Genomic DNA, 26,642 nt, shown 5'->3' on the forward strand with positions numbered 1-26,642 from the left:
ATAGACCAAAGATTAATAGTCTTTTTATAGACCCCAGTTATCACATCAGCTGCCTGACTATTCTCAACATTTTTATAAGAATGAGCTCAATTATTTTGTATACCAAACAGATTTTTAATGGCTTTGAAGGTACTTAATAAAGTTTTATAATTCCATGAGCAACTAGCTTATCCTTCTCCCTACCATTTCTTTTACAATTATGAAGTTGACAATCACAACACAGAACCAAAGACCAGGGAGAGGAGTAGAGAGGAGGACAAGACTAATTTTTGCTGCCTTGTTCCTATACTCTTCACAGGGCAATTAGAGAAAGTTCCCTTACTTCTTCCACCCTGAAATGCAAGAAAATGAAGATGGCCCTTATGATCAAACCTGCAACCCTGGCATTATCAGCACCACGCTCTAACCAACCGAGCTACCTAGTGAGGGATAGCCTTCTTTGGCCGAACTGTGATGCAAAGTCTCTAAAACCACTAACTTTGCCTCTGGGAGCCTGGAAGTCTCAGCCTCCATTTCTAGCTCTATATGTATGACCATTTGGTGCCTGGGACCCTCAGTTGTTTCTGCTGCGAGTGGGACGCCTAATGCTGCTGCCAAGGATGGAAAGGGCGCTAGGAGGGAGTGGCAAATAGGCTATGGGTCTGTTTTGCAGGGTCACGAGACATGGGGTCACTTGGTGAAGGGGAGAGGCTATGGAGGCAGACGATATCATAAACAGGACACGTCCCTCAAGACATACAGAAACCTCAAGGGCCCTGTCTTCCCCATGACGGCAGCCACCAAAGTTACCAAAACTTCCACCAAAGGGAACCACAAAGAAAAGCTGAAATCAGCTGCAGCAGCTCAGAGTTGACGGGGGAAGCCGGGAAGCCCCGAGTTCAAGTCTCCGCTCAGCGCGACTATTTGGGTTGCTACGCTGTGCACGGAATGGAGACTTCGAAGGAGCTATGGGGGAATTTAACATACTGACAGCAGCATTTGTACTAGAATACGAAGCAGCAATGTTCAGCACTCTCTCTCTCCCTCAAGTGACGCTCCCCGGCCCCTCACAACAGCCCTGCAGAGTAGGGCGAGGGGCGAGAGAGAGAGAGGCTGGAAGGCCAAGGTCCCCCCGCCCTGGGAGTGGGGGCTTCCCCGTAACCCCCGGGCCTGGCTCCGCACTCGGCGGGGCTTCTTTCCTGAGGCAACGGAGGCGGCTCTCTGCACATGCTCAGGAACCACGGCAGCCTTTGCCACCGTTTATTATCGGCCCGCCGTCAAATTAGACCCCCCCTCCCGCTTTTCCTTCTCCTCCCGCCACGCCGCCCCCCCCCCGCGAGCCCCTCCTGAGGGAAGGATACGATCCTTACTCCAACGAGCAGCTGCTTCCGGCCCCGGCCCCGCGGCCACATCCGCCATCTTGAAACAACCGCCACTCCCAGCGTCCCCCCGCCCTGCCACGCCCCCCACGCGCGACTCTGACCTCCCATTGGCTTACGGAACCCGGGCTTTGCCCAGATACGGCGCAAGTGACGCGCTGTCGTAGGAGCCGGCCAATGGGGAGGACTCGGAACGGACGGGGGGGGGAGAAAGGGAGGAGGTGGAGCCGGCTCTCCCATTGCCTTCTGGGAGTCGTAGTGCCGGCTCTCCATTCCTTTCCCCCTACAGAACAGCCGCCGAATGGAACTGAATGAAAGGGAGGACCGCGTTTCCCCAAAAGCACCGCGGCGCGGCGTCTGAGCTACGGGTCGCGAGAAGGGGCAAAACGCGCTCACCAGGTGCTGTCCATGCCCCTTTGGGATAGGGACTGATGCGGGAGGGAGGAGGAAGAGGATGGAGGAGAAGGCCCTGCGCAGCGGGAGCAGCTCCAGCAGCACCAAGCCCTACCTGGAGAAGCTCACCCTGGGGGTCACCCGCATCCTAGGTAAGGTGGAGGTGGCATCCTGGTTTCTATGGAAACGGCCGAGGGATGGAGCCGCAAAGAGCCTTTCTTCCCTCTTGTTCATTGCATGGCGCTTCCCCCTCACAACAGCCCTGTGAGGGAGGCCAGGCTGACCTATATTTTTCCTCACAACAACCCTGTGAGGTAAATTCTTCTCCCCTCCCCCACCTTCCCCAACCTCCTTTCCCTCAAGACTTTTCCTTCTGGTTTTCCCTTGGCAACCCTTTCCTGTTTTGTGGGGCCCATTGCAGTAGGACCCCCTCCTAAAGTGGCTCTCTGCTATCAACCTAGCTTCCTTCCGGGCTTGAGAATCTCCCCAGCCAGTTCTTTCCTCTCAGCCTAGCCTGCCTTGCAGGGTCATTGTGATGACAAAATGTGGGAGAAGATAATGGCGTGCCCCATCTTGGGCTCCTCAGAGTAAAGGTGGGATATCAATGTAATGAACAAAAATGCTCCAGGGCTACTTTTTATTGCATTTTTATTACAAGTTTACCTCCAAGGAGCCCAATGTGGCATAGATGGTTCTCTCCCTCCTCATTTACCGTAATCACTGCAACCACTGTGAGGTAGGTTAGACAGGCACTGACTGACACCCACCCACGCCCAGTCACCTAGTGAACTTCATGGCCAAGTGGGGATTCAAACTCTGGTCTCCCAAGTCTCAGCCAACACTCCAGCCACTGCACCACACTGCCTCTCCTTTGACCTTAAAGGTAAAGGTACCCCTGCCCGTACGGGCCAGTCGTGTCCGACTCTAGGGTTGTGCGCTCATCTCACTTAAGAGGCCGGGAGCCAGCGCTGTCCGGAGACACTTCCGGGTCACGTGGCCAGCGTGACGAAGCTGCTCTGGCGAACCGGCACCAGCGCAGCACACGGAATCGCCGTTTACCTTCCCGCTGTAAAGCGGTACCTATTTATCTACTTGCACTTAAGGGTGCTTTCGAACTGCTGGGTGGGCAGGAGCTGGGACCAAAAGACGGGAGCTCACCCCGCCGCGGGGATTCGAACCGCCGACCATACGATCGGCAAGTCCTAGGCACTGAGGTTTTACCCACAGCGCCACCCGCGTCCCCCCTTTGACCTTGCTATGGCATAAAATCCTGCCTGGACCGTCTCATGTTTTGGACCTGACCTTCAGAACGCTTGCCCCCCAAAATAAGTTACCTTTGCTTGGAGGAAAAATACCTGCTACTTTTTCTTCTTTTTAAAGGACTGCCTTCTCCAAAGCGTACATGGCTCTTTTAATAGTGTAATCTTCTGTTTTGCCCTTGGGATATTTCTAATCTAACATCCAGGCTTTTAAGACAGAATTTCCCGTTTGATCTAGGATTTGGTTCAGGCCCCTTCAGAAACTGCCGCTCACTCATCCCTCGATACCTTTGTGCAACCTCTGTCCCCCGTCCTGCCTGTGTTCCCTTTGATCTCAGGAGAACCAAATTTATTCTGTTTATAATTTGCCGGCTTGTTAAATGCTCCCGTGGCAGTGGTGCGGAGGAGGAAGGCCCCGCTGGATGACTGGCCCTTTCCATAAAGGAGATCTGTATTTTCGTATTAAGGCTGGAACTAAATGATTTTAGGCGTGAACCCCAGAATAGAGCACCGGAGACTGTTTTGCAGGGAGCCCAGGGGGATGAACTAAATGACCTAATAGGATTTCCCCCCATCTTTTACCTTTGATGCTTCAAAGGGCTCCTTAAGGGTGGGGCCCCTATCTGTCCTCTTCTATTTTCCATGCAGAAACCTAAGATCTGCCTGCTTGATAGCTTCCAAACACCGTGTGCTGTGCAGCGACTTTCTTCCTCTAATTACGTCTTCCCAAAAACCAGTGACCTCTGGGAGATTTGGAGCTGATGGAAGCTGTAATGCAGTGGTGTCATGGACCGGCTGGATGCAGAGAAGTGGTGGGAGGCACAAGCTGGGGAACCCCCAGGGGAACCCCCAGGGGAAGAAGGCTCTTGGAATCCGAATCAAAGAAAAGCCTTCAACGACTAGGACCCAAATTATCTCAGGGCCTTCCTGATTCCTAGTTCTTCAAGCACTGAGAATCTCTGGTGGTTCCCAGCACCCCCCAGTTTCATCTAGTCTTCACTTGGGATGTACCCTTTAGTGTGACAAGCCAAGCCCTGTGGAACTCCCTGCTACTAGAGGTTTGTCCTTCAGAGATCTTTGGAAAGCTTTGTTTGCTTGTAAGTTAGAGGTGTGAGCTTGCTTTTGTTGTGTAATGTTACTGATATTAGGTGTAATTTGAGACAAACATATGCCTATCAACAGAAAGAAAGCTTTCTCTTTTCTGATGTTACATATTTGTTCAAAATCCCTCTTCGCAACAACAGGTCATGGAGAACTGTAGAATAATAGCCAATGCTCCTGAAAAGAAGCATGCATGCAGTTTCTGGCAATATTCACAAAAATTATTTTTATACTATACTATACTGAAATGTTCAAATGTGTTTTTTTCCCCCCTGCCACACTTGCCATTCTCCCCTCCTGCCCCCTTTGAGAAACACTGCTCTCAGGGGTGTTGGGCATGTCCCCACCGATTATTCTCCCTCTGTTAAACTGGGCCTGTAATGATGAACTGAAGAATCAGGGGAAACTCACCTGCTGTTGGGTCCTGCTTTGAAGAGCACCCTCCGTGTGTGCGACGCACCCTTCCTCTCGATGCTGCCGCTCTGATAGCTGTTAGTTTAGGAGGCACGAGTTTTCAGGGCATGTAATCCAGGGCAGCAGAGAACCGGACATAGCAATGACATCAGGCAGCAGGCAGGCAGCTCAAGAAGAAAAGCGATGCAAACCTGGAAAGAGCTGGCTCCGCGGATGCAAAGTTATAGATGCAGCAGGGCAAGGGGTCAATCTTGACATAGGCCGACAAGAATGCTGAGGGGGAGAGATGATAGGGCTCTCAGACAACAGCTGGATACTGCAGGCCTGTTTCTGTCCATCGGGGCCAAGCAAAGTATAGGAGAAAGACAAATGTTGGAAGTGATATAATGGACAAGAGGGCCAGCTGCACATCAAGGCTTGTTTGTTTATTAAATTTGTACACTGCCCTGCACCCATAGGTCTCAGAGTGGATCACAATATAAAACCACAGTATGAAGAACACAAAATACATAATAAAAATAGGAACAAAAACGTAATAGTATAGTAATAGTGTTTCCAATAACACCCCCCCCCTTGTTTGCTGGCCAGCACACTCCACAAAAGAAGGATGCCCTCCAGATGTTGGGAAATGATTGTAGTTTAATGGTAGAACATCTGCATTACACGCAGAAAGTCCCAGGTTCAATCTCCATCATTTGCAGATAGAGAGCTTCCCTACCTGAAACCCTGGAGAGCATCTGAACCCTGGAGACAATGGTGAACTAGGTGGCCCAACAGTCTGGTTGAGCATAAGCAGTTTCCTATGTCTCAGTGTTGCAGTACTCTAACTCCCATTTCTGCACATATAGAATCCTAGCTGCTATTGTTACATACAGAAACAACTTTAACTAATTATAACTGACCACAGGTCACCACAGCCAAAAACTGCAGTATCTAGCTCACCTTGCAATGATAAACACTAAATTGAGACAAGACAATTTAAGGAAAATTCACCAGAAACTATTCACTTTGGTTGTTGTTAGTGGCTGTGGACATGCCATAACATTACAGCACATGACCCCCCTCCCCCCCCCAAGAATCATGGGAACTGCGGTTTACCTCTAAACACAGTGCTATAGGTCCCAGTGCAACACATGACTGGCTTATCCTAGAGATCACTGCGTGCAAAAACTTGCGGTGCCAGAAGATGTTGAGCCTAATATTTACCCTGGAATCCCAACCACCTTTGCCCAGGACAATGTACGACACCCTGGACTCAGTCATTCAAACAGTTATGTTGAGACTCAGTTAAATTGTCCTATGCCCTAGGGCCCCTCTTTTCAAGTTTATCTAAATCGTGGAGCACCAATTAGTGGAACAGTGTGATAGATGGGTTGGAATTAGGTGGAACGAAGGAAGATTCGGGTTTAAATTGCTATAAAGGCTGATCATTAGATCCATACATATCACGTAGCTTGATATTGTGCATGAGCTTTGACACACTTTATGCTGTGGTGCGAAAGGCATTATAACGAGGCTTGGGCACAAAACCCAATCCTAGCTGTAAGAGGCGCAGGTCAATTCTGTATCCAGGGCAGCTGTCTACCAACTCCACCTGGTACGCAGGCTGAGACCCTACCTGCCCGCGGACTGTCTCGCCAGAGTGGTGCATGCTCTAGTTATCTCCCGCTTGGACTACTGCAATGCGCTCTACATGGGGCTACCTTTGAAGGTGACTCGGAAAATACAGCTAATCCAGAATGCGGCAGCTAGATTGGTGACTGGGGGCAGCCACCGAGACCACATAACACCGGTCTTGAAAGACCTACATTGGCTCCCAGTACTTTTCCGAGCACAATTCAAAGTGCTGGTGTTGACCTTTAAAGCCCTAAATGGCCTCGGCCCAGTATACCTGAAGGAGCGTCTCCACCCCCATCGTTCTGCCCGGACGCTGAGGTCCAGCGCCGAGGGCCTTCTGGCAGTTCCCTCATTGCGAGAAGCAAAGCTACAGGGAACCAGGCAGAGGGCCTTTTCGGTAGTGGCGCCCGCCCTGTGGAATGCCCTCCCATCAGATGTCAAAACGATAAACAACTACCTGACATTCAGAAGACATCTTAAGGCAGCCCTGTTCAGGGAAGTTTTTAATGTATGATATTTTAGTGTTTTTTGGTTTCTAAGGAAGCCGCCCAGAGTGGCTGAGGAAACCCAGCCAGATGGGCAGGGTACAAATAATAAATTATTATTATTATTATTATTATTATTATTATTATTATTATTATTATTAAGACCTGTTCTTCCTCCGATGTTGAGGTGCGGGATGAGTTGTAGACTATTAATATCTCTTCCTTTGCAGGGTACACCTGCCCCCTTGAACATCCTGTTTATCGTTTCCGAATCTGTTTCTGGAGTAAAGGACATAAAGTGGAATATCGTTCATCTATGGCCGACTGCGATGTGATGCCAAGAGTCACTAGCAGACCTGGTTACGTTAAAAGACCTGGGTCTAGAGTCAGGCTAGTTACTTATCCAGACCTCATGGCGAGTTCTTTTTGCTGAGTTGCTCTTCAGATGCCCTTCTGTCCAAAGGGGCTCCAAGTGAGCAAACCAACCAGGGGGCCATTTCCTCTCTTGCAGGATGACCTCCTTCCTGAAGAAGATCCAGGGCCTGAAAAAGAAGGACCAGGAAAGTAATGAAAACATCCAGGAGAGCAACCAGGGGCAGCGGGACAAGGTGGAGGCCCCGTCATCTAGTCTGCAACAAAGTGCCACCCACGACCCGGCTGGCCAGAGAACCTCCCAGCTCTTGCCCATGCTGGTGAAACCTTCCCAGTCACCTGCGGAGGCCAGGAGGAAATCTCAGGCCCCTACGGTAGTCTTCCCAGACCTGGTCCAGCGTCAGACCAGCACTGTCCAGCCAGTCAGCAGCAGACAGGACTCCAGGCAGCAGCAGTACCTGGAGAAAAAGAAGAGCCCTGAGGATTCTGGGCCAGTGTTCCCAGGTGAGTAGGCAGACCCAGATCCCCTTTGGGTTCCCCTTGGCAAGGCCTGTGTCATCCGAGGCCGGGGTCTCTCTTGGTTTCCTTGATCTCTGGGCGCAAGTCCCACCCACCCCACCCCTCCTTTTTAAGAGGCTGTAACATGGAGCAGGGACTTCCAGGTGGCTGCCCCTGTTCTGTTCTGCATTGCTGGGGGTTGGACTAGGTGACCCCGCAGGTCCCTTCAAACGCTACAGTTCTATGATCCCTGTTCAGATACGGCATGCATCTGCTCATCGCAACAGTCAAGAAGCCCCCTGACAAAGAACTTGCCCTGCTTTTTCGTGTATAAGATGAGATATTTGTGGAGTATGGTGGTTAAAGGGTTAACCCCTAGTGGTGTCCTGTATCTGGGGCTGGAGCTTCGTTCAGGAAGCTGCGTCAGTTCTTTGTCCGTGAGTTACTTTCAGTTTTTACGCTGAGAGATGCTGAGACACAGAGCATGTCTTGTTCTCCGGCACAGAGAATGCCTCCAAGTTCTGATGGATTTATTGCTTGTAAGTAAACACTGTTAAAAAGAGAACAGCTTGTGGACTCTTCCTTACTCTTTCTCACACAGAGGCAACACTGCAACTCTGCATACTGCTTAAGATAGCTCCTGACTAAAGCCTGCGCTGAGAAACACAGCAGAAGTTTTGCACAGAGGGAGTGTACTGGACACGCAGTTATTCACAGGTTATGGGAAGCAATGTTTATTTTGCCGGGTGTGAGAAGAGACCACAAGGAAAGAGGCCAGCTTTGAACTCCTGCCTGAGAAGGGGGCAGTCCTGAGTTCGCTGGTGAAGCAGGAGCTTGCAGCAGACTGCATCTTCAGGGGACCGGCTGGCAGAAGCGTGAGTAAAGCTTATAAGCCCCGGGGGAAGATGGCGCAGGCTCAAGAGGCTTTTAACATGCTCTTTGGAAAGCCAACTGGCCCCAACTGGGATGAGTGGTCCGTCAGAATGAAGTACTGGCTGCTGGGAGAACAGCTCTGGTCTTGCATGCATCCCCCACTACCTCAAGCTGCTGAGAAAGCTAGTGAGGCTGTGCTGGTCCCGGAGGGGTTACCGTGAGCCATGGTCCGAGTCCAGTCCTGGGTCGAGGGTGTGGAGGCTGTCTGTCAAGGGCGAAGCGGGGTCCAAGGCAAGGATTCGGGCATGGTCAGGAACTCCGGAAGAGCAGGTCAGAGTGCTGGCAGCAACAGGTTTCCAGCGATGTTGCTCCCACAACTTGGGACTGGGCTGACTGGCCTTTATCTCCTATGGGGCCTAGGGCGGTCCCGGCCCACAGGTGACTTGCCTCTCCTGGCCTTAAGGTGGGCACTCCTCCTGAGAGAACTTAGTTCCCTCCGTCTCTCTGCCCTGAGCCTCTGCAGCTCAGGAGAGGCTGGAGGGTTACTGGACCCAGAGGCAACCTCACCTTCCCCTGACCGGGCTGGGAGAGGAGCACCTGCAGGCAATGGGTCCTCAATCACCTCCAGAGCCAGAGTGGATTCATCTGGTGTCTGCTTCTAAGAATCCGGCACAGATGCGGGCCCTTCAGATTCAAGCCCCTGCCCTGGCTCAGCCGGCCCTGGAGACGGGGACTCCTGTGCAGGCTGGGATTCTTCAGGTTCAGCCTCTGAATCAGATTCCCAGGCCATCACAGAGGCAGACGTGGCTGCAGCTCTGGAAAAGGAGCAGTGGGTGCTGGGCATACTAAAAGCAAGCATGGATGCTTGGCTTTTGCCTCATGTAGAGGGCATTAAGGAGTCCCGAGTCGCTTGGCAGGCACTGGAGAAGGCGTTTGTAGCCACAGTGGGAGCCAAAGACCGAGAGGGGACTGTGAGCCCAGTGGGGGCTGAAGGCAACGTTCCTGGAAGCTGTTCCTATGCTTCAACACATCTGTGCGATGAACAGGGAGAGAGGCAGAGAGCTGGGAGGAAAGCAGTGGCAAGCTGTTCCTCAGGAAGCTGGGCACCCAGGAGTGGGGGTGCAGACAGCAGCTGTAAGAGCTCTGTGAAAGCCAAAGTCTCCAAGAGTTGTTTTCGCGTGAGAGCTGTTCTGCAGGGGCTCAGGAATGCAAGGTCAGCCGGCAGAGAAAGCAAATAAGCGAAGGTTCTCAGACAGCGAAGCATGAGAACACTGGCAGAGGCCCTAGTGGGGGCGGAAGTGTTTCCATGGCAATGTTGGAATGTCAGCAATCAGCCACTCTCTCTTTTATCGTGGACAATGGAGCGACTCACACTCTAGTGCCATCTGGTGGGCTTCTTTGAAATTGCAAGTCTGAAAAGTGGACGATATGTGTCATTGGCTGATGGATCGAAGAGACAGTTAACTGAGACTGGCATGTTGTATTGTTCTTTTCTAGATCATGAAGTCCAAGCTTTTGTGGTTCCTGAGATCGCCAACTGTCTTTTAAGTGTGTCCGCTCTTGTAGCTGATGGCTTCAGTGCAAAGTTTGCAAATAACGTGTTCTTTTTTCAGGGATGGGAAGAGGCTATACAGTACTGAGTGCAAAGATAGGCTGTTCATGGTGGAGATGCCTATTGCTAATGTTGCTGTTGTGAACCCCCTGAAGAGGCACAAGTGCAATGCGCAAACGTGCCACCACACAATGGTTGTGTACATCTTTGGCACAGGAGATTTTCCCACACAGGGTGGTCCTACGTTAACAAGGCCCCAAAGAATACTGAGGGGTGTAAGTTTAAGGGATGTGACAAGTTCTTAGATTGCAGAGCCTGTAAACAATCTAAGGCAGTGTTTCCCAACCACTGTTCCGCGGCACACTAGTGTGCCGCGAGATGTTGCCTGGTGTGCCGCGAGATGTTGCCTGGAGGGAGGCGGGCGAGTCGGGCGGCGAGAGGCGGGGCGGCGACGGCGAGGAGAGGCCGCCCAGCGCGGGGCTCTTGCCGTCTGCCTGCCTGGCTGCCTGCGAGCTCGGCGGGCAGCGCCTCCGTCCGCAGCGCCCGCCTCGCGGCTCTCATTCCCTGCCAAAGCTCACCCAGCCAAGCCGCGCTCTCCTTCCTGCCTCGCTTTGCTGCCTCCTCCCCCCCACCCCCAAAGCTTGGAGGTTCCCCGGCAAGGGGGAGGGGAAAAAATTGAAACTTACACTTTCGTGCGTCCCTCCCGGCGTGACGCTGCGCGCTGACGTCACGGGGCTGTAATGGTGGTGTGCCTCGAGATTTTTTTCATCAAACAAGTGTGCCTTTGTCCAAAAAAAGGTTGGGAAACACTGATCTAAGGTAACCACATGCACATATCCTAGATCCACTAGAAAGACCAGCAGGCCCTTTGAGCTAGTCCATGCAGATTTGTGTGGCCCCATGCAGGTAGTGTCGTTGGGTGGATCCAAACACGTTCTGTTGCTGATCGATGATTTTTCGAAAAACTCATGGATTTTTACGATCCGACACAAGAGTGAGGCTGCTGCATTGATTAAAGATTGGATCACAGCAGTAGAGATAAGATTTTCCACGAGATTGGTGTCCTTTCAAAGTGATAGAGGCTCCTCTTATACATGGTTAGTGCTGAGGGGGGACGGGCGGTTGGTTGTAGCCACCAGGAGGAGATTTCCAGCAGTGATTTCTTTGCTGTGGAAAGGGCTGTTGTTGATTGGCTGCTGCTGTGGCAATCGGGCAGACGATAGGTGACTTGGTTGATGCGTGCAATTTGATTAATGGCTACCCCCCAAAAAAAAAGCTCAACTCTGGGCAATCCCCTCCCAAAAAAGCTTAACAAGTCTTGGCAATCTCTCCCCATTTTCTAAATACTGAGTACCCAAAAATAGGGGGCGTCTTATACACGGGGACATGTTATACACGGAAAAATGCGGTACTTTTCCCTCTCGTCCGCCTCATTTACTCCTCTCTCTCTCTTTCTCAAGAGCTCTCAGATGAAAACCTCAGGGAATTGTTGACGAGTAAGAAGATGCTGGGAGGAAGAACATTCAGAAACTTTGGAGATGATGGATGAGAGGGAAATTTTAGACACCATCCTCCAACACCCCCATCCACTTCACTTCTCCAGGTGTGTGTGATGCAGGTTGGTTGATTGAACTCATGAGCTTTCCCATGTTTGTTATGAGGAGATATATTTAAATTATGGGGTTGCTAAAATGCATATACGGTACCTATAAAGATGTGACTGTCCAACGAGGCCTTACAAATAGGGGGGGGGGGGAGATGGCAAGCAAAATGTGAGAGAGGTATTGAAAGATACGTGAAATTGAATGCAGATTTCCAAAAAATAGCAAGGAGAGACAAGAAGGCCTTCTTAAACGAGCAATGCAAAGAAATAGAGGAAAACAACAGAATGGGGAGAGCCAGAGATCTGTTCAAAAAAATTGGAGATATGAAAGGAACATATCGTACAAAGATTACCATAATAAAGGACAAAAGTGGAAAGGACCTAACAGAAGCAGAAGACATCAAGAAGAGGTGGCAAGAATACTCAGAGGAATTATACCAGAAAGATATGGATGTCTCGTACACCCCAGGTAGTCTGGTTGCTGACCTTGAGCCATACATCCTGGAGAGTGAAGTCAAATGGGCCTTAGAAAGCACTGCTAATAACAAAGCCAGTGGAAGTGATGATATTCCAGCTGAACTATTTAAAATTTTAAGATATGATGCTTTTACAGTTCTACGCTCAATATGCCAGCAAGTTTGGAAAATTCAGTAGTGGCCAGAGGATTGGAGATCAGTCTACATCCCAATCCGAAAGAAGGGCAGTGCCAAAGACTGCTCCAACTACCGCACAATTGTGCTCATTTCACACGCAAGCTTATGCTTAAAATTCTACAAGGCAGGCGGACCGAGAACTCCCAGAAGTGCAAGCTGGATTTCGAAGGGGCAGAGGAATCAGAGACCAAATTCCAAATATGTGCTGCTTTATGGAGAAAGCTAGAGAGTTCCAGAAAAACATCTACTACTGTTTCATTGACCACCCAAAGGCATTTGACTGTGTCGACCATAGCAAACTATGGCAAGTTCTTAAAGAAATGGGAGTGCCTGATCTCATCTGTCTTCTGAGAAATCTCTGTGTGGGACAAGAAGCCACAGTTAGAACTGGATATGGAAGTACTGATTGGTTCAAAATTGAGGCTGTATATTGTCTCCCTGCTTATTTAACATATGCAGAATTCATCATGCAAAAGGCTGGACTGGATGAATCCCAAGCCGGAATTAAGATTGCCGGAAGAAATATCAACAACCTCAGATATGCAGATGACACAACCTTGATGGCAGAAAGTGAGGAGGAATTAAAGAACCTTTTAATGAAGGTGAAAGAGGAGAGTGCAAAATATGGTCTGAAGCTCAACATCAAAAAAACAAAGATCGTGGCCACTGGTCCCATCACCTCCTGGCAAATAGAAAGGGAAGAAATGGAGGCAGTGAGAGATTTTACTTTCTTGGGTTCCATGATCACTGCAGATGGTGACAGCAGTCACAAAATTCAAAGACGCCTGCTTCTTGGGAGAAAAGCAATGACAAACCTAGACAGCATCTGAAAAAGCAGAGACCACCTTGCCAACAAAGGTCCATATAGTTAAAGCTATGGTTTTCCCAGTAGTGAAAACTTTGATTTAAAAGATGCTTGGAGATTTAAGCATCCTATAAAAAAGATTTCACCCACTTTTCAGAACCGAACCAATCTGCCAGTAGCATAGATACGCTATGGATTTTGAAAGAAATACTGTGGAGAATAGTGGTAATACAGTCAAAAACAATTTCTGACCACAACCCCATGATGTTAACAAAGGGAGCCCTTTGAAGCATCAAAGGTAAAAGATGGGGGAAATCCTGTTAGGTCATTTAGTTCATCCCCCTGGGCTCCCTGCAGAACAGTTTCTGGTCTCTCTCCTAGGGTTCATGCCTAAAATCATTTCGTTCCAGCCTTAATACAAAAATACAGATCTCCTTTATGGAAAGGGCCAGTCATCCAGCGGGGAAAGTATCAGGTTTCTTCCTCCAAGCAAAAGTAGCTTAGTTGGGGGGGGGCAAGTGTCCCGAGGTTCAGGTCCAGGCAGCATTTCATGCCATAGCAAGGTCAAAGGAGAGGCAGTGTGGTGCAGTGGCTGGAGTGTTGACTGAGACTTGGGAGACCAGAGTTCGAATCCCCACTTGGCCATGAAGTTCACTAGGTGACCAGGCAGGGGGTGGGTGTCAGTCAGTGCCTGTCAGTCTAACCTGCCTCACAGTGTTGTTGTGGTGATTAAATGAGGAGGGAGAGAACCATCTATGCCCCACTGGGCTCCTTGGAGGAAAACTTGCAATAAAATAAGTAGCCCTGGAACATTTTTGTTCATTACATTGATATCCCACCTTTGCTCTGAGGAGCCCAAAATGGTGCACATCATTATCTTCTCCCACATTTTGTCATCACAACGACCCTGCGAGGCCGGTTAGGCTGAAAGGAAATAACTGGCTGCAGAGATTCTCATTATGGAATGGGGCATCCCTGTTTTCATCAGAGAAATGTTGGAGGGTATGTGGCTGCAGCACCTGCCTTCTCATCTCCCTGTGTCTGTATCTGTGGCATCAGCATCAGCCAGCCGCAGCCACCTTGCCTTCTCCACCACAGATGTCTTCTAAGACATTTTGTCACTATTATCTATGTGTAGCACAGCCACAAACAGAGGCCCAGCAACACTGCCACATCCACAGTTATGCTATGGAACTCACTGCCACAAGACGCACAGGTGGCCACTAGCTTGGATGGCTTTAAAATCAGATTGGACAAATTCATGGAGGGTGGCTCTGCTCTGATGGCTCTGCTCTGCCTCCGTAGTTGGAATATATATAAAAAACAAAAAGCATTGTCCAATAGCACCTTAGAGACCAATTAGTTTGTTCTTGGTATGAGCTTTCGTGTGCATGCACACTTCTTCAGATACGCATGCACATGAAAGCTCATACCAAGAACAAGCCTAGTTGATCTCTAAGGTGCTACTGGACAATTTTTTAATCTATTTTTTTCTATTTCTGCTGCGTCAGACCAACACAGCTACCTACCTGAATCTAGATCCATAGTTGGAGGCAGCAATGCTTCTGAATACGACTTGCAGGAAACCACAGGAGGGTTCCAGTTTAACAACGGGTTGAATATTTTTTGGATTGATTTTTTAAAATGGCATTTGTTAGATTTGCAAATGTTAAATGCTTTTTTTAAAAAAATGATTGGTCCTTTTTCATCTTTAATTGTACTCTTGTGTATAAATATTATATTGAGTTGCATTGTCAAGTCAACCTTTTGGGACTGTTAAAAGAGGAAATTCCCTTAATATAGTCCCGATTCTTGTAGAGGAAAGGAACACCGTTTTGAGGCTCTTACTGGTCAGGAGTAACAAATAGAGACAAAAACAGTTAATATTAATGCAAGGCGGCAATTAAGCCCAATCGTTTATTGCAAAGAAAAGATCTGTTGCACCAGGGTCCCTGCTCAGTGGAGGAGCAACCCGAACAAAAGAAAACTCAGACATTTATACCTTTCATTTTCCATACAGAAGGAATGAGCAAGTGAAAAAAACAGGATGTCAGACTAGGTGCGGCATGAGGGATTTACAGGTAAATCATAAGGACAAATAGTTGTTAATGGTAGCATTTGTGGATACTTGATTTCTATGGTGTAGACAGTGTATACAAAAGGATTTAGGCAGATTCCTGTTTTTCCCATGTTTATTGATGGTTATGTATTGTTTGTTTTTCTGATTTTTCAGGAAGACTTTGAGTGATGCCTGGAGCAGATCCATAAGAGAAGAAACGAAGACAGGATTTTGGGTGTTTTCCGGTACTTTGCATATATAAGTGTGATTGTATAGCCTTGTTTTGAATAAAGTCATTCAACTTGTGAATTGGTCTGTGTGTGTACTATAGACTTCGTAGATGGCACTGTGTAGCCACGGATAACTATGACATTTCTTATTAGTATCAAAGTTTTGCAGATACATTGGTACAAATAAAGAAATACACAATTTTTTGTCAGCATTGAAAAGTAAAGATACAGAAGGTAACAGGTACAAAATACAGATACAGTAATACAGATACATGAAATTTCAGTAAAAACTTAGTGACACAGTACAAGTGTATAGATGCAACGATGCAACAAATGTAATGTCAGCAGACGAACCTTGAGGGAATTTTTTGAGGGACTTTATAACTCACTTTATGATCGTTTATTATTCTTATAACAGGACCATAGAATAATCTACCAACTAAACCGGGGGTCGGCAAACTTTTCCGCCGGCGGGCCAGATCGCCCACGTGAGCACGCACACTTGGCAGCGATGGCAGTCGAATTGGATGCAGACTTGATGTTGATGCAGACTGTTTCTGCTTTATTCACACGCAGCTGGAAAGTGGCTCTTTGTATCTGGCTTAGAAGCCTTTCCCCTCTTCTTTTCTCGTGCAATCATTGTGGCGTTCAAGGTGCAAAGATAAAGTAATTGTGCAGGCCTTGAAAAATCTTCCTTGTCCAGGCATCTAAAAATTTACTTCAGCATTTGTAACTGTGGCTAGATTAACGCTTGCAAGCCTGGGGCCAGAATGGAGCAAGTAGGACCAGTTCCTGTCACAGTGCCTAAGGATTAAAAGCTTCTTTTAGGGAGTCAGAACTCTGGATACACCTCCGTCATTGCCTGTTCTTGCAGCTGTGTATAGTGTTGTGACAGATGAGCTGCCTTTCAGCATGAACAGGCAGCTGCAAGGGATTTGTCAAAAAGAGGCATGTCTTCCTGCTCCTCTTATTTGGGGCTGGAAGGCAACCGGGGGGGGGGGTAGATTGGCTGGCAAGGTGTCCCAGTGCTTCTCTTTGGAGATTTGCTGCCTCCTCCCAGCAGGTCTCTCTTCTCTTTGGGGCAAAGACAAGCTTCTTCAGTGATCAGCTTCCACATTCTCTGTTGAGAAGCTTCCCTTTATTGGGCCAGACATTGGTTCACCAAGGCTGCTATCTTCCACCAGCTGTGGCTGTCTAGGGCAGTGGTTCTCAAACCTTTTTCTCTGGGCAACACTTTCAGAATAAAAAATTGCTTGCAACACACACACACACACACACACACACACGTGTTTGTTTGTTTCTTGCTAATAAGAAATATATTGGAAAACAAAAAGAAACAAGTAGCAGTGCTGCGTTTATAACATAGAACACTACTACTTTGTTTTGTTTTTTTTAAAAGATTTTTTATTGCGTTTCTTTTCATAGGTTAACAAATTTGTTTACATGGCAACATACAAGAAACATTTTTTTCATATATGTATATGAGGAAAAATAAACAAAGAAAAAGAAAATATTATGAAACTTTCCTTAACGTCCTTCAACAGTTCACTTTTGGACCTCCTCACATCCTCTCAGCATTGCATTCATTGTTCTAGCCAGTTCAGCAATTTGTTATCTTGTTTCCCATCTTATTATACCTTTATATATATTATGTTACCAATTTCAAAAGTTTGTAATTTAATTTTAAGACTCTTAATAAACATAATATTTTGTTTCAAATATGTCTCGTTTTTTTTCCATCAATGCTTACTTTATCATTTGCTTAAAATAAATTGCAGAAGCATAATGTTTCTTAATCGTGCGCTATCTTAACATTCAAACAACTTACAATGTTTTTGCAAATAGTCCTTAAATTTTTTCCAGTCCTCCTCCATTGTTTCTTCGCTCAGATCTCGGATTCTGCCAGTCATTTCTGCCAACTCCATGTAGTCCATCAACTGCGTTTGCCAGTCCTCCAGTGTGGGTAAATCTGGTGTTTTCCAGAACTTAGCGATGAGAATCCTAGCTGCTGTGGTTGCATACATAAACAAGGTTCTGTCCTTCTTTGGCACCTTCCGGTCCACCATGCCCAGGAGAAAGGCCTCTGGTTTCTTAGAAAAGGTATATCTAAATACCTTTTTCAGCTCATTATGTATCATTTCCCAGAAGGTCTTTACTTTCGGGCAGGTCCACCAGAGGTGAAAGAATGTCCCTTCTGCCTCCTTGCATTTCCAACACTTATTATCAGAAAGATGATATATTTTAGCCAACTTGACTGGGGTCATGTACCACCGGTATACCATTTTCATAATGTTCTCTTTCAAGGCACTACATGCCGTGAATTTCATACCGGTGTTCCATAACCTTTCCCAGTCCTCAGACATAATGTTGTGTCCTACATCCTGTGCCCATTTTATCATAGCAGATTTAACTGTCTCATCCTGTGTGTTCCATTTAAGCAGCAAGTCATACATCCTCGAAAGTACCTTAGTCCTTGGTTCTAGTAACTCCGTCTCCAGTTTCGATTTCTCCAACTGGAAACCCACTTTTTTATCCATTTTGAATACCTCTTGAATTTGAGCATAATGTAACCAATCTCGCACCTTACCTTTTAGTTTGTCCTGGCTTTGGAGCTTCCAATTATCTCCAACTCTTTCAATCAATTCCCAATATTTTGGCCAATAGGCCTCCATATTGGGCCTTTTTTTTAGAAATCTTAGCTTCCACAGGTGATAACCACCTCGGGGTCTTACTTTCTAATAGATCCTTATACTTCATCCAGACAGCAAAAATTGATTTTCTGACAATATGGTTTTTAAACAGTTTGTGAATCTTCGCCTTGTCATACCACAAATATGCATGCCAACCATACACATTGTCAAACCCTTCCAGATCTAGGACATCGGTGTTTTCCAACAGAAACCAATCCTTCAACCAGCAGAAGGCTGCAGCTTCGTAATACAACCTTAAATCCGGCAGGGCAAACCCCCCTCTATCTTTTGAGTCAGTTAGTATTTTAAATTTTATTCGGGGCTTTTTGCCCTGCCAGACAAACTTAGAGATATCCTTCTGCCATTTTCCAAAGCATTCCATTCTGTCCACGACCTGAAGGGTTTGAAATAAGAATAACATTTTTGGCAAAACACACATCTTTATAGCTGCGATTCGGCCTGACAAGGTAAGTTTCAATCTTGACCATATATCCAAGTCTTTTTTGATTTCCAACCAACATTTTTCATAGTTATCTTTGAAAAGATTTAAATTTTTAGTGGACAAGGATACTCCCAGGTATTTCACTTTTTTAACCACACTTAACTCTGTCTCTTTCTGATACCCCTCTATCTCTGTAGGTGTCAGATTTTTAACCAAAACCTTAGTTTTTTGCTTGTTTAACTTAAATCCCGCCACCCGACCAAACTCCAGGATAAGTTCCAAAACTCTTTTTGTGCTAGATTCTGGCTCCTGTAATGTCAAGACTAAGTCATCTGCGAAAGCTTTCAGTTTGTATTGTTTCGCTCCGACCACTATACCTTGCACCAACTGGTCCTCCCTAATCATATTCAGCAATACCTCCAGAACAGAAATAAATAGCAGAGGGGATAGAGGGCACCCCTGTCGTGTCCCTTTTTCAATTCGAAGTTCCTCCGATACCACATTGTTCACTATCAATTTAGCTTTTTGTTCTGCATAAATTGCTTCTAATCCATTTTCAAACCCCCGTCCCACTCCCATCCCTTTCAAATTCTTCTTCATAAACATCCAAGAAATGTTGTCAAATGCTTTCTCCGCATCAATAAAGATTAAGGCAGCCCTTGTGTTTCTAATTCTCAACAGCTCCAATATATCAATAATGTTCCTGGTATTGTCCGACATATGTCTACCAGGGAGAAAGCCTGCTTGGTCCTTGTGAATTACTTCATTTAATACATTTTTAAGTCTACTTGCTAAAATGTCTGCAAAAATTTTGTAATCCACATTCAGGAGTGAGATGGGACGGTAGTTTTTAAGCTGAGTCTTTTCCCTTTCTGACTTAGGAATCAATGTGATAAATGCTTCTTTCCACGTTTCCGGTGCCTTCCTCCCCTCCATGATCTGGTTACAAACCTCCAACAACGGTTGTATCAAGAAATCCTTCAAAGTTTTATAATATTTGGAGGTGAGCCCGTCCGGGCCTGGAGATTTGCCCAGCTGCATGTTTTGGATGGCACCTTCAATTTCCTGTTGAGTTATTTTGCTGTTAAGAATTGATCTTTTATCTTGACTTATTTTAGGTAGTCCATTTGTTTCCAAAAATTGGTCCATTTCCGATTCTTTCTGAGGCCCCTGTGCGTAGAGCTCTTTGAAATATCTGTGAAAACACTTTCTTATTTCTTCTGGTTTCTGAACTATTTTTCCTTGAATCTCCAAATTTGTAACCGTGTTTAACTTTTGTCTTTTTTTCAATTGCCAAGCCAGCAACTTTCCACATTTATTTGCTGATTCAAACGATCTCTGCTTCATTTGTTTGATTTTCCACTCAATCTCTTGATTGATCAGTTTCGAATATTGTGCTTGATGAAATTTGATCTCTCTTAGCACCTCTTTTGACTTTGGTTTAATTCTCAGCTTTTTCTCTCCTTCACTTATTTTCTCTAAAATTTTTTCTTTTTTTCCATTCCAATATTTTCTTTTTATCGAATTCTGTTGAATCAGAAACCCTCTCATTACAGCTTTACTTGCGTCCCAGATTGTTCTTTTCTCCACCGTAGTGTTCAAATTTATTTCAAAGTAGTCCTTTAGTGTTTTTTGGGCCTTCTTCACAATCTCTTGATCTCTTAACAAGGTGTCATTCATTCTCCATCTGAAGGATCCAGTTGGAAAAAGTCTCAGTTCCATTTTTAAGGCATTATGGTCAGAGCAGGTTTTTGGGCAGATTTCCACTTTTCTCGTTTTCGGAGCCAGCCCTCTAGATATCCAAATTTGGTCGATTCGTGTCCATGACAAGTGGGCCTCAGAATAGAAGGTTCCTTCTTTACCCAAGGGGTTCCTTGTCCTCCAGATGTCAATCAAGTCCATATTGTCTGTCATTTCAAAAAAGGTTTTAGGGAGTCTGCCGTCTGTTGTTAAGTTTTGATTTTGGGATTTGTCCATATTTGTAGACACCACCCCATTCATATCTCCCATCACAATGATATTAGCATAGTCCAAATAGTCCAACATTGTCTCATGCAGCTTCTTGTAGAATTCTGATTTTCCATCATTTGGCGCATAAACTCCTAGTATCAAAATCTTTTCCCCTTGTGTTTGGATTTCAATTGCGAGAATTCTTCCATGATCATCTTTGAATAAAAATTTTGGCGACAGGTTCTCCTTTGCATAAATTACAACACCTCTTTTTTTAACTTTATCTGATGAGATAAATTCTTGGCCAAGTCTTTTATTGATTAATACTTTCCTGTGGAGCCTAGTCACATGTGTTTCTTGCAGACATATTACATCCAATTGTTCTTTTTTTAGGATATGAAATATCCTTCTCCTTTTTTCCGGAGAATTCCCGCCATTTATGTTCCAACTAAGTAGCTGTAGAGACATCCTGTTCTATTTAAAATGTTCTTAAGATGGGGTGTCTTCCTTTTTCTCAGATCCCGAGGGTGTAGGCGTTGGCCCACTTCCGGGCAGTATTGGTGCTGGTAAACCTGGAAGCCAATCCGCTCCTTTTTGGAGATCTTCTCCGTGGTCGTGAAGGAACTTTTGGTTATCTTCAGGTGTTCTTATTTTAACCTTCCTTTCTTTGTAGGTGAAGGATAATCCCTGTGGAAACTCCCACCTATAGGGAATTGCGTTGTGTCTCAGCAATTTTGCTAATTCTGTATAGGTGGCTCTAAGGTCCAGCAGTTGCTTCGGGATATCTCTGTAAATTTCCACCCTTTTGTCTTGTATTTCAATTGCTTTTTTGAAATGAAGGCCTAGGATCTTGTCTCTCTCTTCCTTTGTTCTTAAAATTATCAAACAGTCTCTGGATCTGTCTTTCCTTACCAGTCTTCCCAGTCTATATGCCGAGACTATCCTGAAATCTGTATCTTCCTTTAAACCCCAGAACTTCGAGAATTCCTGTGTTAAGTATCCAATCAAGTCTCCTTGCTCGAGTTCCGGGATGCCTCTCAATTTGATGTTGCTCTCGCGGTTTTTCAGTTCCACCATTGACAGATAGACTTGTTGTTCACCCACCTGTTTGTGCAGGGGCCTAACTTCTCCTTTTATTTCTTCAACCTCTTTTTGTAAAACTCCCACCTTCTGGATTGCTTCTCCAGCTAATTCCCGATTTTCCGCTGTTGCTCCTTGCAATTTCTCTATGGCTTGCGTGTGCTGGGAAACTTGGTCAGTCAATTTTTGAATCGAGGAAGTTGCTTTATCTATCTTCACAGACTGGTCGTCCACCTTCTGGTTTAAACTTGATAATTGCTCCAATATTTGTTTTAATAGTGTATCTGACCCACCTGCTGCCATATCTTCCTCAGTGGACTTCTCAGTTGTTTCCCCTTGTTCTCTATGAGTCACCAGTACAGCTGGAACCGACGAACGGCGTCCTTGGGTCAACGTTGTTTGTACGAATTGTCTTCTTTCCTTTTCTTTTTCCTTAGCCTCTTTAGTTTCCTTTGCTTTAGATGCTCTTGTTCTCCCTGCACCACTCATTACACATCTGTCAATGTTCAAGGTCAAATTGTCTATTGTTCCATGGGAAAGGCAAATTCAGAAGTAAACAACCAGTGAGATGGAATTCAAAACAAAAGTCAGTTCCCAGGATTTTATAATCCGAAAGCCCTGTAGGGGGAGTACCACCAGGTTTCAAAGACAAAGAAGGAAGTAATCCGCCATTAAAGTTCCAAATTGTTTCAAAACAGTAGATTCATTAGTCCAAAAGTCCCTTCTTAAACTCAAAGTTTCCCAAAGCACCTTTTATAGATCAACAAAGTTTCATGAAAGGTGCTTGTAACAGTATCCCATTCAGTCTTTTCTGCTCAAATATAACAGTTACGTTTCAACAAAGTTTTGCAACTGTTTCCGCAGTTTGACACAGTCCCTCTCTCTGGCAGCCCGACAATCTGGCTCTTTAAAAAAACAGCCCAAAGGAGAAAAAAGATAGGAGGAAAGTCACCATTTACTACTTCTTTCAGTCAATGTCCATTTCCACCTTCAGCTCAGTAAAATAAGCAGATCTTATAGCACGAAAAAGTTTAAGCTTCCCACAGTCCCGATTTAAACGCTTCCGTTTTTAAAAGCTTTGCTTTGATCTTGTCAGCAATGTCGGAAGACGGACTTCCCTTTTCTCGTCTCCCGCTTTCAGCCAAATTTACCGAATTTCTTCTGCCAAATTTTAAACCCCTTTACTCACGGGTATGTTGCTTGCAGTTTAGCGTTGATTTTAGGAAGAAGGATCAGCGCTCATCTGTAACAGCCGCGCGGCTTCGCTTCCGCGGAAAGAGCGATGAACTCACAGCACCGCTACCCCTCCTTCACTCCGGGTCTCCTTACGGGGTCCCTTCTGTGTTTTCGGAGCAGCTTCTGGTGCCCGCCGAGTCCCACGGCCACGGGCTCCCTCTACCCGTGGTTTATCTTGATGGGTCGTCGCTATGCCGCAGCGAACGACCCTTTTCCGCGGAGCCCCTCTTCAGAGCTCGAAGAGGACCGCCATTACAGTTTTAAGCCTCGACCCTTCTTTGTGCCAGCCATGTACTCTACCCAGCAAGTTACCATCCCTCTAGCAGAATGTTTTTGCAAAGAGCATTTCAAGTTATCAGAACTGCCCTCTCCTCGTGGGCAGAACCAAGGCTGTGTGAGAGATTGAGGCGGAGAGTTAAAGATCGTCCCCTCAGACAGCAGCAGTTTATGCCTGCAGTGTGAGCAGTGCTCCTTTTGAATACATTACAGAGTCACTAAAGTGGAAGATGTAAACTTCAGTTGTATAGGAGCTGCTGTAAAAGTGCATCCTTACGCTGCCTTTATTGAATTTATAGCTATGACTAATGGGCCTCTGTCTAAAGAAGCAATAGTGGGTTATAAAACAACAAAGCAGGGATCACAGAAAGAGAATATTACATGTTAGCTCACCCCCTCCAATGATGACGATTATAATAACATAGTATATATTAGTTTAAAAACCTGGAGCGACTAAACCAATTAGTCATCTAGTTCTTCTTTTCCCTGAGGCCGATCTGTTTTACAGGGCAAATTGGAAAGTGTGAAATCCCTTGTTTCCAAAGAGGAACTGTTGCCCAATTGCTGCCCAGCTGGGCTGGTGTAGCTGAGTCATAAATCAAGATGTGATTTGATTGGGTGGTGCAAACGGAAAGTACAGCACTATTTCAGAAAAGAACTGATATCTCAATTTATTTTTATTGTTTTGTTTCCCACCCTATCCCAAGGGTTGAGGGTGTGTAGCAGGTATTTTATCTGTAACATGTCTCTCTAAGGGACAAATAGAAGAAGATGCCTTTACCCCTGTATGGCTCCCCTTTATCATATCACAGCCCAACAAGACAACGACGAGAATCCACCAACAGCATACGAATCAATATTGCTAACCTGATTCAAAAACATCCACCCACCCCACTCACACATGAAAACAAAGTTCACCACAGCCAATCACAAACAAGCAACAACACCCTAGGCCAGGGGTCAGCAAACTTTCAACAGGGTGCCGGTCCACTGTCCCTTGGGGGGGGGGCAGACTATATTTTGAACGAAAAAAATGAACGAATTCCTATGCCCCACAAATAACCCAGAGATGCATTTTAAATAAAAGGGCTCATTCTACTCATGTAAAAACACCAGGCAGGCCCCACAAATAACCCAGAGATGCATTTTAAATAAAAGGGCTCATTCTACGCATGTAAAAACACGCTGATTCCTGGACCGTCCACGGGCCGGATTTAGAAGGTGATTGGGCCGGATCCAGCCCCCGGGCCTTAGTTTGCCTACCCATGTCCTAGGCCAGGGGTCAGCAAACTTTTTCAGCAGGGGGCCAGTCCACTGTCCCTCAGACCTTGTGGGGGGCTGGACTATATTTTGAAAAAATATATGAACAAATTCCTATGTCCCACAAATAACCCAGAGGTGCATTTTAAATAAAAGGCAACATTCTACTCATGTAAAAACACGCTAATTCCTGGACCGCCTGCAGGCCAGATTGAGGAGGTGATTGGGCCGGATCTGGCCCCCGGGCCTTATTTTGCCTACCCATGCCCTAGGCCAACCCCAACTTCACTCTCCACCAAAGGAACACAAGCAAATAGCAACGAGAACCTGCACAAACGACGCTGACACAAAACCCCACACATACATTAAGTAAAATAGAAAGACTACCACCCGACCCCCACCCACTATGGCCCCTCCACCTCTTCCCCCCTTTTTTCCCCTAACACAAATGTCTCAACAAATGAAGCTGATCTGTAGAAAATGTAACTTGAAAAAAAGAGATATTGCACATACTTTTGTAAACCAAGAAATCTTTAATAAAAAAAATGCATTTTAAAAAAACTACCCGAAGAAATAAAAGGTCTAAGCATCTAGGCTGGAGGTGCTGTAGGGGCCAATCCCAGTCCTTCCTTCCTTCCTTCCTTCTATGTGTTGCCTAATAGAAACAAACATTTCTGGGTATTTAGAAAACTGCAGATGATTAAAAGACTTTCAGGTACATAGAATCATAGGATTGTATAGTTGGAAGGGACCACAAGAGACATCTGATCTAACCCCTGCAATTCTGGAGTCTCTTGCCCAATGTGAGGCTCCAACTCACAACTATGAGGTTAAGTGTCTCAATCTCTACCTGCTGCGTTCAACATTGTTCCTCCAAAAATAAATACAGAAACAGCAGTAAGCATTATAATCCCATTTCATCCAGCTCCAAGGAGGAGATACATCTGGGGTCACCAGTTGTGGTTCTTGTGGCATCCACGGAATCCCCTCCCTATTAGCCTGGTGCTGCAAGGTTGTTAATGTTGTCACCAGGCAGACCTTCCTGGAGAGTAAGTGCAGAAACTGCGGTGAATTGTTTTTTGCCTGTATCTTCTCCGTCCTTGTGCGCGATTCTTTCTGAGAGTTTGTTGCATAACCTCAGAAGTGAAAAAAGGGGCATTTCTGCCTGAATCCTGTGGATCTTGGTGGCTTGGTAAATCCTCCTTGTTTTGCGATGCTGCTTCAGCTGCCAGATTCCACCTCAAATGTCAAGGTGAAGAGGAAGCCAAGCTGTTTACTGTGCTGTTCTCTGCACAAAGTACCGGCAAACGCCAGAACATAGAGAAGAAGACTGTGCTAACCTAGCTTTGGTCAAAGCAGAATGACCTCCTGGCATGGTTGAGATTGCATAAACAAGCAGTTGGTAGCCTCAGCCTTACGCCCTCCTCCCCTCATGGCAATGTCATGCCTCTCATTCTGCTCTGTACGTCCTTTAGCAAAGTTCTCTCCATGGCTTAAAGAGCTGTCAGCCATTTCTGGCTTGGCTTAGCCACCCTTCTGGTCTGTGTGCTGCTCCTACATTGGAGTAATGCATCACTTACACTTATATCACTTACACAACAACATACAGTGCAGAGCTGTGCGTGTAATATTGCAAACCTTACAACAACTCTGTATGTATTAGTCCCTATATTGTGAATGGAGTGGGGTTTGAGACGTGGGTTTTGAAGGTTGCCAGCTGAATTTGTGGCTGAGATGAGATTTGGTTCCCACCTGCATCTGTGTGCTGGGTGCGTTACTGACTTCTCTCTTCAGACGATCTCCTTATTCCATGCTATATCTCCATCATTTCGCCCCTGCTTAGCTGTTTGGTTGCTGCCACCGGCTTTCAGGGAGTGCCCTCCCTTTTCCTGAAGCTTGTTAAGACTTAAATGTGTTCTCTCAATGTGCCTTTTTTTAAAAAAAGTATGACTTCCTCTTGATACCTAGGCAGATAATCTGCCAGTCATATATTTCATGCTGGTGAATTAGTGAATATCGTTGGGAGTGCAGTGTTCCCCAGTGTGTTTTGGGACAGTCCTGCAAACCAGGCTTTCCTTCATGTTTTTCATGATTTTGAAAAAGCTGCTCCTTTAAAAGGCCTATGCATAGCGTCCACCAAGGATATGTCTTGCAGAAATTACTTGACTCAGGGTACCTGCAATGGGTGCTTCTCTCAAACGTAATGGGAGAGCATCTATTTGGTGTGAATGTAGGGAGTGAGCTGTTGCCTTTGGAACTAGCCATCCTTTTTTGAGAAGTGCGGAGAAAGTTTTCGCAGATGTAACCTGCAGCTGTTAACTTGAAGTGTTTTGAGTGAAAAGCTTGTTTAAATTAAACACAAATCAAAAGGTTTGAATGAAGCTCTTTTAATGCCTGGGGTTGTAAGAAACATCACTCGATACAGGTTGATCGCTG

The 26,642-nt window shown here is 46.0% G+C and overlaps 1 protein-coding gene and 1 long non-coding RNA gene across 6 annotated transcripts in view; both read left to right on the forward strand.

The window, feature by feature from the left end:
• Positions 1 to 26,642, forward strand: part of LOC308591157 — a 46,949-nt gene that overhangs the window by 9,569 nt on the left and 10,738 nt on the right. The window lies entirely within an intron of this gene.
• Positions 1,630 to 15,351, forward strand: LOC308591143 (uncharacterized protein). Of its 5 annotated transcripts, none has more exons than XM_081201765.1 (4): positions 1,630 to 1,903; positions 6,858 to 7,503; positions 15,004 to 15,064; positions 15,217 to 15,351. In XM_081201765.1, the coding sequence occupies exons 2-3, from the start codon at positions 7,140 to 7,142 to the stop codon at positions 15,018 to 15,020; spliced, it is 381 nt and encodes a 126-aa protein (XP_081057891.1). In that variant the 5' UTR covers positions 1,630 to 1,903; positions 6,858 to 7,139; the 3' UTR covers positions 15,021 to 15,064; positions 15,217 to 15,351. The 5 variants fall into 5 exon arrangements, 3 of the variants coding, with proteins under 3 accessions (XP_081057891.1, XP_081057890.1, XP_081057892.1); XR_014009993.1 differs by lacking the exons at positions 1,630 to 1,903; positions 6,858 to 7,503 and adding exons at positions 7,745 to 8,036; positions 11,383 to 11,540; positions 12,638 to 12,780 and having other exon boundaries at positions 15,004 to 15,351; XR_014009994.1 differs by lacking the exons at positions 1,630 to 1,903; positions 6,858 to 7,503 and adding exons at positions 8,066 to 8,372; positions 11,383 to 11,540; positions 12,638 to 12,780 and having other exon boundaries at positions 15,004 to 15,351.

Source organism: Podarcis bocagei (genome assembly GCF_964188305.1).
Source record: "Podarcis bocagei genome assembly, chromosome: 7".
Lineage (NCBI taxonomy): Eukaryota > Metazoa > Chordata > Lepidosauria > Squamata > Lacertidae > Podarcis > Podarcis bocagei.

What these genes read in the sequence shown, in the direction of transcription:
- LOC308591143 (XM_081201764.1), top strand. Translation starts at nt 7,140, where the DNA reads ATGACCTCCTTCCTGAAGAAGATCCAGGGCCTGAAAAAGAAGGACCAG.